Source organism: Cyclopterus lumpus, chromosome 7 (genome assembly GCF_009769545.1).
Source record: "Cyclopterus lumpus isolate fCycLum1 chromosome 7, fCycLum1.pri, whole genome shotgun sequence".
Lineage (NCBI taxonomy): Eukaryota > Metazoa > Chordata > Actinopteri > Perciformes > Cyclopteridae > Cyclopterus > Cyclopterus lumpus.
The window spans coordinates 6,826,041-6,840,169 of NC_046972.1; the positions used below are offsets into that span (position 1 = coordinate 6,826,041).

General features: G+C 43.5%; 1 protein-coding gene across 6 annotated transcripts; it reads right to left on the minus strand.

Moving 5' to 3' along the window:
- Positions 1-135: 135 nt before the first annotated feature.
- nadka (NAD kinase a) lies at positions 136-12,952 on the minus strand. Of its 6 annotated transcripts, none has more exons than XM_034536650.1 (12): positions 12,862-12,952; positions 11,994-12,173; positions 9,827-9,910; positions 5,560-5,689; positions 5,257-5,365; positions 5,071-5,156; positions 4,881-4,983; positions 4,612-4,754; positions 4,167-4,266; positions 3,491-3,648; positions 3,077-3,159; positions 136-2,607 (listed from the first exon to the last, which is right to left on the minus strand). In XM_034536650.1, exons 1-12 carry the CDS (start codon positions 12,942-12,944, stop codon positions 2,460-2,462), a joined length of 1,407 nt encoding a protein of 468 aa, XP_034392541.1. In that variant the 5' UTR covers positions 12,945-12,952; the 3' UTR covers positions 136-2,459. The 6 variants fall into 6 exon arrangements, with proteins under 6 accessions (XP_034392541.1, XP_034392543.1, XP_034392542.1 ...); XM_034536652.1 differs by having other exon boundaries at positions 11,994-12,168; positions 12,755-12,920; XM_034536651.1 differs by having other exon boundaries at positions 12,755-12,920.
- Between the last annotated feature and the right edge of the window lie 1,177 nt (positions 12,953-14,129).

The following is a 14,129-nucleotide window of genomic DNA, read 5'->3' on the forward strand; positions in this document are numbered from 1 at the left end:
GTTACATCCAGGGGACTATTTTTGCATTTCAGTGGCTAATGTATGACTGCACCACAGTTCATGGTTTAAAGCACACATGAACACAGACTGGTTTCAGGTGTGACGCACAAGGATCAAACAGGAGGAGACGCACTCCCTCGTTAAATGTTCCGTTTATTAAAGTGCTCTGGAAAAGAAGAAGAAATAGCAGGATTCATATTAGAAACAAATACAAAAGTCAGTTACAAAAGTGAAAAGCACTTTGAGAGAAGAGTTGACAATGAGAAAATAGAAGTGAAAGCTGTTTTTTTTGTTTGCTGCAGAACGTGAACAGTTCAGACCAACGCTGGAAACAAACCGGAGCCGTTGACATTTAGACACACGATTAAAGAACTTCTGAAAATTAGACTTAAAGTTGTCCTGGAAAGCATTTTGAATGTAGAAGTACTTCACTGTTATACAAGTACGTCTGATATATTAAAAGCTTTTTAAAAATATAGCCAGACAGAGACATATTGGTTGACAAAAATAATTAATTATATAGAGCTTATTAATGTAAAAAAAGTATCAAATAGATTTATTTTCAGCAATGATACATTGTAAACGGATTAATAAACATATTGACTTTACAAAATACATCTTATTCAAGCATCACGTACAATATATACATATACTCAAGAGAAAAAAAAGGAATGATTGCCTTTTCAGAGCTCAGTTGGTCCATTTGAGTTGCAACAGGTGACGATCCGACACAATTTGTTAAGCCCATTTATATTGTGTGTATATATATATATATATATTAACATCTAGAAAAACACATGTGAACAGACATATACGGTAGGCCACAAGTATTCAGCAAAGACTACAGTGTAGTCGTAGCAAACTGAACAAAGTCGGAAAGACTGACAGAAATCAAATCCTTAAAAATCACCCACAGACATTTGGTCTATAAAACCTACACAGAGTTCAGCTATGGCTTAAACGGCATTTTGAAAAACGGACGTTAAAAAGACGCTGAAGAAATGGGAACGAATATCACCGTCTCGCGTTCCTGACACATGATCCAACGCATCGACTACACGACTGCAGAACAGAGATTCGCCATGACCCAAATAGTCAGTGTCATGTGCAGCAGGCGGCAACGACAGCAGGCGGCAACGACAGCATGTGGCGACAATGGAGCCGCCAAAGTGTGTCATTACGCCGTCACAAGGATGTAAACCTTGACAAGTTACATTTCTATTAATTCATGATACCAGTGTTTAAGGCACAGTCTGCACATTTGGGTCACTATTGCCAAGTAGATGTGCTGTAAATCTGCCCCCCAGATGCACCTACAAAATGTGTAAGACGACATTTGTCATTCATTCATGATATTATCAGTTTTTCCTGATTTGATTAACACCTCAGTTAAGTTTGATTTAACAGATGTTTTTAAATTTGTTTTAGAAAAACTTGAACCTCTACTGAAAGAACTAACTTGTTGTTTATAAAGTACTAGATGTGTCCCTGACGTCCATCTTAAAAGACTAAAAAGTGCCAAAACAGACCAAGAGTAATGCAAGAACGGCAATCCACAAGTGACCTTCAAAGCTTTAGTCCAAGTTGATCCCGAGCTTTGCATTTCCTTCGGATTACTTGTCAAAAGCCTGTCTCTTACAACACAGGGACAACCCTGGACCAATAGTGGGGCCAAACTCCATTCAAATAGTCACCACTCTACCGACACACGATCTTCTGTGGTATTCTACAGACTTATTAAAAAGGACATTAATATAGCAAACCACTATTTCCTATATAAAAGATGTAGTGGAGTTATGTCTACCGCGAACATACAAATGTCGCTAAGTTACTTGTGTAACTCTGAGCAGCTTGATTAGGCAACATTTAGATTGGTTTACTATGGAAACATAACACGTCATCTCATTGTTAAAAACAAAAATATTTGATTCACTTCATTTTATCTCAAAATGCCCATTTTTCAATGTTGTATGTCTTTTCTTTTTTATTATTAATTAATGTCCTCATTCAAGAGTGGAGTTGTTACCAGTCTCCGCCTCCCCACGTCTCATCCAATAGCCTGTAGATAAACTTCCTTTCACTCACCGCAGAGTTACGTAAATTACAAAACAACTCCACTCTCACCAAGAGGGACATATTTGAATAAAAGTGTCATTAGGGAAAATAGCATTATACAATTAAAATAAAAGACTTGTGAAAAAAGGGCCTTTGGGAATAGAAATTGAATAAATAAAACTGTTAGTATGAAAACAAGAAAGCTTAAATATAATTTACAATGTTTTTAAATTGACATTGACAATTTTATTTCAATTGTCAATGTCATGGGCGACGTTATTACGACAGACGATTCTGAATGGAGTTTGGCGAGACCCATCCATAAAAGAAGAAGCGGCACAGAGCACGGTCAAACTAAAAGACTACGGGGTCCTTGAGACTTTGGAGAAGACCTTGAAGATGCCTCAGAACTCCTCGTCCTCTGAGCTGAGGTAGTTCTGCTTCTTCCTCACATTCCAGTGTAAACACTGGGCCAGGCTCTCGAACCAGTCATTGACCGGGTCCCGGAAACAGATGGAGGGAACAGGGAAGCAGGAAGTGGTGATGGTAATACTGGAACAGAGAAGAAAAAACAAAAAGACAAGGAAACAAATTAAATTAAAATCAGGTGTTGTATCACAATCACTGCAGGACAAACAACAGAGAGAAGTCCAGGTACTTGCCATCCAAAACACAAAAGAGGACGTGTTGACATCAGATGCCGTAACACAACTTCCTCCTGAAGCAACCCAGGGAACTTGCTCAAGTATTCTTCACTGACTGAAAGAACCAGGAAGGTGATCTCTTGATGAGTTACCGAAAAGGGAAAAACTGGATGTGGCATGTGGTGAACTCTTTGGGTCACACCCGTTAAGCAGGTTGATACGGTTACGTAACAAAGCCAGTCAGGGTTGAGGCAGCTGCTGGGAGTGTTGAACTTATGATCAATTATGGAGTCTCTGAGCTTTGTTTTACTTAATTTACTCAGCGCCACTCATTGTCTCTCTGAGGTGCGATGGCCCAGCTGGTTATGTGGACTAACCTGTCTCCGTGGCAGATCTCTTGTCTCTTTCTTCCATCAAATGACACCCAGGCTGTGTTTCTTGCTTCACGCGACAGCATTATCTGAAAAATAATCATTTGTTTTCATGTACTCATTCTTAAACCACACACTTTTACTGAAATTAATCCTCCAGTCACTTTCATTTAACATAATATGTCTTTTTTTAATATAATTTGGAGTTACATCCTGTAAAACCATCCTGTCTCTCTTTGGACATTGTGAATAAAGTCAAACATTGTGAATAAAGTCAAACAATCCGATGCATTTAATGAATCAAAGTTGAACCAAGTTAATGTGGTAGCAGCACTTGCAGGAGGAGATACATACATTATATGCATATTAGGTAAGACCAGTGCAAACCCCTTCCTAAACTGACTCAAACAGTGTCTATACCTTGAGCTCCACCCCGGCCGGCACCACGATGGGTCTGAAGGAGAGCGAGTGTGGGCAGATGGGGGTTATCATGATGGCTGGGACGTTGGGATGGATCATGGAAGCGCCTGCTGCCACCGCGTACGCCGTGCTACCTGTGGGTGTCGACACGATCACACCTGAGGGGACACACAGACACGCACACAAGGGTTAAAAGGACAACAACATGTCTGGGTGACGCATGCTGTGCCTCAGCGACGAGGAAATGTTTGGATCTTTTACACCATGTGAACCGGCTCCATGGAGTAAGATACATGAACCTCCTGCAACCTGCAGTTTGTCTGTGCGAGCCAAGGAAACGCAAAGATATTCAAGAGTCACATTGAAATGCAACTAGAGACAGTTTGTACACGCTGTACTGTCAACGCAACGGAAACATGTCGAGAAGCTTGTGTATGAAATGCAACGCTTGCTGGAAGGTGAAGGTGACGCCTGAGGTACAGAAACCACAAGTTGCCCTGTCTTCCGAGCGTCTTGTTTGGACCATCAGACTGGTTTCACTCAGAGTACAGATTGCCACTAAGGTGTGGAAGTGTGAACGCTTACGGCCTGGCAACACTGATTTATGCGTTCTCCGAAACTAGACGGACCCTATTGAAGCGTTTACGTTTCCCAGGCAGATTATCCGCCCACTCACCATCTCCCTGCACTGTGGTAATGAGGTGTCCATCCAGGAAGAGGTCGACATTGGAGAGATATGAGGAGGGTCCTCTGTCCACCACCACCTCGTTCAGTACCTGAAACACACACACACGCGTCACGTGTTCACCCGTTTGTCATGAACTCCTGCGTCGACGCTATTTGTCGTGATGTCACCACAACACCTGGTCTACACGAGACAAGACACCGGGCCTCAGCAGGTACCGCTTACCTGCAGTCAGAGCTACATTTCTTGGTGTGGAGCTGACGACAGTTTACGTTTGTGGGTCTTTAACAACATGTTGTGAACCGCTCAAAAAGCATCACGGCGAAGTCAAGTGAGTCATTATATTGGAACCACATGGCTTAGCTGGTTGGTCATGTTTACAGTGCGTACCGACAGCCCATTGGCTGTTACTGCGGTAATAGGGTGCAGATATTACCTGATACTGCACGGCTCTCCGACTGCTTTCAACATCCCCATTAGTCAGGATGATGCAGTTATCGTCAACTCTGGCCTTCTTCTCGCAGTTCTCTTTAAGCACCCGGACTTTCAAGCGACTTCGCAGGACGATTGCAGCATTACCTACACACATAACATATACATTTAGAGATAGAGAGATAAAGAGATAAAACCAGAACGTAACACGTGCTTTGCAAACAGAACAAGAGCGCTTCATGCTGTAGAAAGAGGTTAGAGAACATTCACTACCTTCAATAATTTGGGTGACCTGAGACTGGTAGGTGTCGAACTTGAAAGGTGTCAGGAATCCCAGGGAGCCCAGGTGAAAGGCCATAACTGGTGGAACGCTCTCCTACACAAACAAAAAGCAAGGAGGACTGTTGTGTAAAAACACATAAAGGCCCTTTGTAAAAAGTGATAGGAACAACTGGCTGAATACCTGGAAGAGCGAAGACGCATAAAGCAAAGTTCCATCCCCACCGAGACAGATGATGAAGTCGACGCGATTGGAGATATCATCAAGATCTGAGGAATATAAAGACAATAAACCTTTTACACACACACACGCACACGCACACGCACACAGAGGGAGAGAGGGAGAGAGGGAGAGAGGGAGGTTTCATACCGTCTCTGAAAGTGCAGAATTTCTTCGTAATGGCCCCAAAGTTTTCATCGTCTGAAATGGCCGGGTCCTCCAGAACTTTCTTTTCCACATAAACAATCAAGTCTTTCATCTACAAAAACAACACACACACACACACACACATTAGCAACTGACAGCAAGGACTTTTGAGAGAAAGACCGCATCCCACAAACTGGTTTCACGTTGATTCCTCAGCAACTTTGCACAATTAAACCCTGCGAGTTAAACTTATTGTTGAAGGCCTCCCCGTCACATGAAGTATTATAGGTGAACCTGTGGCCATACCTCGGTGAGGAACATGCAGAGCTCCTTGAAAGGCTGAAGCAGACTGGCATCTCGTATCTTCTTGATGACAAGGACACTTTTTGGTGGCTTGTTCCACGTCAGCCTCTGGCTGGCGGGGTCTTGAATGTGCCTGAACACACAAAAACACACGCAGTTTGACCTCATGAGGGGGAAGACAGACTTGAGCCTGACTCAACGGGCTCTTGATGAGGATTACCCCCTCCCCCCACCCCTATTGCATCAGCAAAGACCCGAGCGTTAAACCCCAGAGTGTGGCCGATGTAAAGAGGTGTTAACGAACCGAAGCGTCCCACTGTTCCTCATAATCAGGACAGATTAGTACAAATTAGAGTCACCAGCATAAAGTCCACTCTGCAGCCACATACAGCTGACACTCGTGTCGTATGCATGCCCCCCCCCCCGCCATCTCAACCCTTAGCAGCGAGTTGGGGGTGTTATTGGCAGAATGCAAAATGCTTTGAAAAACAGTGAAATGGGCAAGTTTTGAGGACAAAATAAAATCTCTTAAAACCAGCTCTGAAAACCACAGGACATTCTGAGATGGTGAGCAAAGAGCCACGAGTTGTGAGGACGAAACCGGAGAGAAAACCATCACGTAAAAAATTACTACACCAATAGGGGCATGAAAAATCGAAACTCCCGAGGGATGAAACTAATGAAAACCAAAAGGAAATGTCAGAAATATTTAAGCTAGGATTGCCTAGGATTTAACAATACATTGGTAAATCCTAGACTTTGATCATTAATTACAGCTCTGACATAAATATTAGGGCGTTAAAGAGTCTTTTCTTTGTTTTTGCATGGTTAAACTAACAAAAGATGCCCACATACCCGAACACAGTCAAGACTGTACTTGACATTAGCTCCGCTTTACACGGCTTGTAAAATAGCATCGGTATCACACAGCGACATTTACACCAGCTACATGGGGACAATTGCAGTTTCATGCCGGGTTAGAACCGCCGTACCAATCAGTGGACGATTCCTGAAGGGAAAACATAAACATTCAGCTTTAGTTCCACGCCACATTTGTTCGCTCTGGTCATACAATACTTTCACGCAGTTTGACAGCCAGTTTGCAGTGTCAATGCTGCCTTCATGTTTAGTCTGTGTTACTGTGAATATCAGCTGACACCCTTACATTAGCCTTCTGATGGTAATTTGCGTTGTTTGGCTCCGATGTCTCTCCTCGGCTGAACAGGCTGAACAAGTTTCAGCAGCATGTCAACACCTGCTGCACATGTGGCAACAGACCATCTACTACTGTAGATAATAAAAAGCTCAGACCTCATTCAGTCAGTGTGTCACTATTGCATTTAGACTTCCAAAGAAAAGTACCACAGGTGGAGACAGACATGCAAATATAATAAATCACTTCATAATCTAAGCGAGCCTGATTAAACCAACCGCGGATAAGAACAAAAAGGAAAGCTGCGCCTGCCTGTTCTCCAACACAAATACAATGATACAAAGCAAATACTCCATTAGCATTTGAGGCGGTGACGAGCTGGAACTGATCTATTCACGAACAGCTTCTCCTCTGTCCACCTCAAAGCATCCACACCCTGACCTTCCACTACAATAAAACAAAAAACCCCTCTCTGTCCAAAACACAGAGGCATGCTGTTGTAACACAGCCAGCCCGTACACCCGTACACACACACACACACACACCTTGTAAGCGTTACAACTACCGCGTATCGTTGATATGATCAGAGAGCTATCAGCCTCCAAAAGAAGCCATACCAAAGCCAAATATAAAACGGTTCTTTCTTCATTCAAGCCAAAGCCAAAAACAGCCCAGCGCTCTGTTTAACGTGCTGTCGGCTCACAGCAGCAAAGCGCTCTGATCATCAACACGTTCTCTCTGTTAAGAAAGAGACAAGGGGGGGAAAAAGCGCTCACCATTTCCACACTTTGTTCTCGCCGGGGTTACCATGAGTGTCCTGGGGTACGCACTGGTTGAACTTCATGGCTGTACACATGTAACAAGGATGCTGCTTCAGGGTGGGATTCAGCTGGAGAACGGGCCTCTGTCCTGGTGGCCCGCGCTGGCAGAACGGCTCATTTCTACCTTGAACAACTTCCTCGATTGCGACACATCGTAGAGCGGCCGGGGCAACGGAGTCGGTTCACTTCTTGCGGTCAAGCTGTGAATCCGTCTGTCTGAGAGGCTGAGCGAAGGGCAGGCGGAGAGTCTCTCCGCGTGCTGTGGTCGGGCTCCAGGATCGGCTAGCGAGCCCTCGGGCTGGATCCACCGCGGCTATATTTGTCCCAATGAGGACTTAACACTAAACCTTCCTGGGGCATTCTGCTGCTGAATTAAGGCTCCTACTCATCTTAAAATTGACTTCAACTCAGCTCAGCCCACTCGTTATGCTGCACACGCCCATTTCAGGGAAAGACTCTCCTCATAGGACGGGTGTATTATGGCACAATAGGTTGATTAAGCCACAATTATTGTTCTCCATTTAAGAATGAATTGCTTAAACACTTAAATGATCCTAAATGACACAGAATGGTAGATGCTGCCTATTGAAAAAAAAAAACGTAAGATATATAAAGAAAAGAATCTTGATATCCTCCCGTTAATTATAGTGTCAAAACGTCACCCTTAAATTATCAACAAGTAGAAATAAAGTGTTTTTTTGCTTCCTTGTCAAGCCAGGAAAAAGTCCACTTGTTATTTTATGACCCATTTCCAAGAAAAGACAATGGTGCCTGACAACCTGCAGGAAGGGGAAGTGCGGGGTGAAATATATCAGTAGGCTGTGTCATTATGCAATGGATGTCACGTCTGTGTGCAGTGTGTTTGTTTAGAACCACAGAAACACATTTCATGTCGCCATCTTTCATGACACCATTAATGTCACACAAAAAAATCCAAAGACAGGCAGACATAACACCTGACCCCCCACGATCACACACGTGACAGGTTCTGCTACTTTTAACCTGTCTAGCAGCTTGAAGAAGTTAAACCTTCAATTAGCTGCCTAAAACAAACAGTGCTGGGAGCGACTTATGTAACCGAGCGACTCAAGAGGATTCTGACGACGGGTAGAGAGTCCATCCTGACTCGTGAGGTAGATTCATGATAGTGTTATTATTAATATTAAATGTAGAAAAAGTTAATTAAATAAAATCCAGAATATGACGATTTTATTAATTAACCATCAGGCCTTTATAAAGCAATGATAAAATAAAATGGATCGAGTCGAGACATGATGTTAAACATGAAAAACACACATGAAACTGGATAAATATTCCCCTGTTGGGATGTTTAGGACGAGTGTCGTCCTGCTGCACTTTGGACCTCGCGGTCATTTTGCTGGAGTCGAGCCAAAATAAGGCAACACAATGTCACCATCACCTGGCATCACGACGATGCGACGCGCGAGCGAGCTTCAACTCCTCGTTAATATTAGCGTGGATCGTTTTGCTGGTGCAAGTCGCAAGCTGAAAAACACTGTTGACCCAAAAGTTTGGAAATCCATGCTGCTGAATTCAAGGAAAATGTCACAACAATAAACAACGGTTGATGCATTCGTACTGCCATGAAGCACGTGCTCGGTTTTCAATATTTCATTCAAAAGCAGTGAAACAAGCCGATCAGGAACGTGCACGTTGACATACGGCGCAGAATGTTTGTAGTTTTGCTAACTCTGAAGTGACACAAGAGGATATTAGGACGGAGTGATGTCACTTCTCGGAGTCGGAGTGATGTCACTTCTCCCCCGCCGATGCTCAGCAGCACGGTCTGTTTGTAAAAGACGAAGAACAAATCTTTGTCCACTTTAAAGATGAAAGTAAACACAAAGTGGATGTAGGTTTCTTTATATTTCCATATCCTAAGCTAACTAAACTGCGTGTGCCAATGTGTCGTTGCGGTGAGTTAGCACGCGGTGATCCATCGTGGCTGCCACGTGCTGACAGGTCATGTTTACACGTTAACCCACTCAAGTTAAAACGGAATCTTCTTTGTCGTCCCAGTAAAAGTGTAATGAGGAGACGATGTTCCGTTTATTTTTAGCGTCTCGCAAACGGGAAACAGTGCGCCGACGAGGAACTGTTCCAATGTTCAATACTTTTGTTTTGTTTACCAACCAAAAAGACGTTTAGTACTTCACATTCTTGTTGTTCCAGCGACACTGGTGCAACACTAAATTGACAACTTTGTACAGTGACGTAAGAAAACAAGCACAAACACTCCTTGTGATGCTGAAACTATTCGCTCCGTCCGACTTACATTACTGTGTGTGGATTCTGCAGCATGCATGCCTTCGGGCCGAATGTGGTCACAGGGCTTGGTCCATGAAGCGACTGGGGCCTCCTAAAAGAAATGACAAATGCAAACATTTGGGTTTAAGACACAGAATGCATGCAAACATATGTACAATTTGTGAAAGAAAAAAAACAACACTGACATTAAGCTGCATGCTGTTTTCAAACAGTAAAAGAAGATGTTTTAGTGAAGTGTTACATTCCCATTATTTTCGAGAACACTGAGTTGAACTGGAGAGAAGCATGTGTTGCTGATGGATGTCTTGAATATTCCTGCATTTCTAAACGCCTCTTTATGCTATAAGATTTCAACTCAAATAAATTCCAACTTTCATTTCCCTCTTTAAAAGAAGGAAAAAAAAGCGAAATGAAGGCCGTGTGACCTTCTGAGACATTTAGAGATAATTTCATAACCGCAGGGTGACAACCCACTGCTCTACCTAAAATATTACATTAAAACATGCTAAATGTTCTGTGACTTTTGGTCTTGATCAATGCATCCGGTGGTCAATGGTAATAATGCAAAATGCAAAATTGTTTTAACTCTCCACCTGCACTACAAACACTGCATCAGCAAACGACTAAATGAAGCCTGACAGTTTTAATAACCATTAGCACCTGATTGCAATCATTTCTGCTTAACTGTTAACTTTCACTAAGGAGTAAATTCACAACCAAGATTACAAACGTGCCAACCAATAGAAAGGGAGATCCAATGGGTGAATAAAGTGTTACCTGAGCAACGCCTAGATCTTAATCTTGCATTTCTGCTCATGATGACAGATAACGTCCCTCTTTTAAGAGTTATAGTGGAAAGTCTCCGGGTGGTGGTGGGGGGGTGGACCTCAGAACAATACAGTGCAAGAGTAATGAGTGTGTGTTGGAGCGAGAGACATAAAGAGTGAGGAACGGTGTAAAATGTTAAAATCTATTTAAACAACATGATTGTATTGGGGGGTGAAATGTCAGTGACACGGAGCTGTGACGCAGCGCTACGAGGCGACTGCCTCTGACTACAGAAGCTTTCGCCACATTGCTCAGCCGACAAATCCTCTTAACAGTCGGATTCAAACGTATTAATGTTTTGTCAATAGTGATGGCTGCAGGTGGAGCAACGCAAATAAAGTCTACCACTTCAAAAATTGCTCACACAGTTTAGAGCAGTGGTTCCCAAACTTTTTCTGTCAAGACCCCCTTTGATGATATAGGAACATTGGACGACGCGCTTTAGACCAGTCACAAATCTGTCCATCTTTGTACATACTTCCTTCTCTTATCTTTATCTTTCTCTGTCGCTCCGTATCTTTCTCGCTCTGTGTCGCTGTGTGTCTCTCGCTCGCTCGTTCTCGCTGGTTTTGCCACAGTCGGTCTGTGACATGAGCCGCTCTGGTGGCGTGGTTGGAACACAGTGCATGTCACGTCGGTTATTTTATATTGTTTTACCGGTGTATGTGTGCGTCTGTGTGTGTGGGTTGGTGATGAAGCCGCGACCCCCCTGTAGTACCACCGCGCCCCCCCTAGGGGTCGCGACCCCCACTTTGGGAACCACTGGTTTAGAGGAACAGCAGCTGTTTGTTCATAGAGATCCCACATCAGTAAATCAGTCAGGCTATTGTGTTGTTGCAAGGTGCTCTACACATTTAACATATGTATGCATCAGACAAGCCACACCTCAACATATCCTTTCCAATGGAACCACGTTTGTGCTCACGTGGCCTTTGCATTGCCGCTCACTCCATGCGAGAGTGAGCGAAACTGACACAAACAATACCAAAGTGTAGATGCATCAAATCAAAGATGAGCTCATACAAGGCCGGCGGGACACGACAGGGGACACCGGTCTAGGCTGACATACAAGGCTGTAACATAGGCAATAAACAAACTCCACCATGGCCGCACTGGAGCAACTATCAACAATGAGGCTGTAAAGGTGAACCAGTCAGCATGATGATGACGCCTGGTGGTTACATTTAATTATTAGTTTGCCGCTGCCTTTTTTTTTTCAAAATTCAAAAAGGGGGTATTTACCGACACATTCAACAACAATATCTTACGCTTGTATTAATCAGAGTTTATTTCAGGCATCTTGACAAAATAAAACATGGACTTTGAGGAGGGAACCACTACTATACCTGTAGTCGCAGGAGCTGCCAGCGGAGGAGGTGCTCAAGCTGCGGGTCTTCTTGCTGCGTCGAGCCAGGCTGCGCCCGGAGACCTCCCCTCCTCCATCACAGGTGGAGCAGCAGTGCGGGGCAGCTTCCACTCGCAACACCTCTCCACCGTCCATCTCAGACAGCCAGGCTGCGACTAAACTGACAGGGCGCGTCACTGATTAACGAGTCAAATAACTTCCGGTCAGTTCAAATTTGGTCTGCGTCAATGCGAAATAGTTATGACCCAATGTATTATTATGATTATTATTCATTTTTAAACCAGAGAAACTCTAAAAAAAAAGTTATGCAAGTCAATTAACTAAGTGGCAGCACAATAGCAGAGGTTATAAAGGGTGAGTCATTAAAAAAGGTGTTCGCGAGTTCCGTCACGCGAGGTAACCGTTTGGCCACAACACCTCAGCTAGCCTAACCTAGCTGTTACTTAGCGACACGCAGGTGAATAACTAGTTGAATACTAGCAGTCCCGTTGTCACTAAGCTAGCTGAGGTGACGGTTAGAGTACAGTTATCAATTCCCCCAAAATGTCGATCGGTTGAGCAGCGTTGGCTTCAACTAGACCTCCACGCAACGCGCGCGGCCGTTAAGCGGGTGACTGGTGACGGTCCAGATGGCAGAAGATCCAGAGGGAGCTAAGTGGAGCTAGGTAGCGAGCTAAGCTAGCAGCTGGGCACGCGCAACACAAAGCGTCATATCATTCACGTCTGTTGCCAGAACAATACCTTTCACCCACAGCGGTACGACACAAATGTTTTGGAGCAGGGCAAGTGATCCGCTGGATCAAAGCCTCGCTGTTATTTCATGAGGCCACACTGTTCCGCCGCCTTACTTTGCCAGGGAGCTGTCAACAGTCAGCTCATGGCTTCCTGATACGGGCCGACCAATCACGGGCTCTCTCCCCGCTGACGTCATGTTGGACGACTTCTCCGGACTGAATGAGGGGTGAGGGAGGACTAGGATATATAACTTCCTGATTGTATCAGAGGGGAAATAAATAACTATGTAATTACATTAGGACAAAGATATTAACTTTTTAACAGGTTTAATTAGAGAGCTTGTAAAGCACTTAAATTCATTATATTGTTCGTACACATACAGACCAGTCTCTTGTGCTTTCATGTATTTATACGCCAATACATTGCTCAATTGCTGAGCAATTAAAGCTACGTTTAAAATTAATAAAAGAAAATTGAGTCCCTTTCCATATATCTCTAAGTGTGACAACTGGACGTGTTTACACTTTGTCTGAATGGTGATTTCATTTGGACATTGATGCAATTTAACTGATTGTTAAGCTGCTGTGCATGGCCAGAATCACCTCTCTTTGGGGCCCCCTGTTGGCCCATGGGGAGTCTGACTAGGGGACGCAGTCGTCCACTTTGTTCGTTTGGTCATCCAACTTTGCAGTTTGCCTCCCAAACAGGCAGTTATGTGGGCCATACAGTAATGAAGTTATTGCCCAACCTGTTAACCACAGTGCAACAGCGCCACCTTCTGGCTCATTGCGCACATATCTCCCACTTCATGGTTGTTCATTTTATCCATGGACCAAACCTTTGGAATACTGCTTTTTAAATTGAACAGAGCGATACAATACAAAACATTTATTTACCCTTCCAGACATGACATATGTCCTTATGTGAAATATGATTAGTATTATTCATTAAAGCCAACCACATGGCTTTCACTGTGTCATTAGACATGCACAGTATACTGCTTTAGGACAGGGTGAATACAAATGTGGAGTAAGCAAGTATTTCACCTTTTAAAGTAACGTAATCTGTCATCCATTCATCATTAAATGTGTCACATAGGCACATCTTGTTAAGGCCACAGGGCTGTCACATTGTGCAGTTCAGGGATGTTCATTTAAATTATAACAGCTCTGGTTACATGAGTAAATATTAATGAGTTTGGATGTCATCATGTAACATGCAGTACTACCACTAGGATAAAAGTGTGAACTCCAGATATCAAACCTATACTTACATAGGCCAGTGTTATAATCCTTTTAAAGTTTACAGTAACTTTAATCAGGATTTTTAATTAGCGAGAACCATATGATGGTTAAAAAAAGAACACGTTAAAACGACCTTG

What these genes read in the sequence shown, in the direction of transcription:
- nadka (XM_034536650.1), bottom strand. Translation starts at nt 12,944, where the DNA reads ATGACGTCAGCGGGGAGAGAGCCCGTGATTGGTCGGCCCGTATCAGGA. An exon ending in TCTGCATGTTCCTCACCGAG is followed by an intron (nt 5,366 to 5,559) that starts GTATGGCCACAG and finishes TTGTTTTTGTAG; the next exon opens with ATGAAAGACTTGATTGTTTA. An exon ending in ATTCTGCACTTTCAGAGACG is followed by an intron (nt 5,157 to 5,256) that starts GTATGAAACCTC and finishes TATATTCCTCAG; the next exon opens with ATCTTGATGATATCTCCAAT.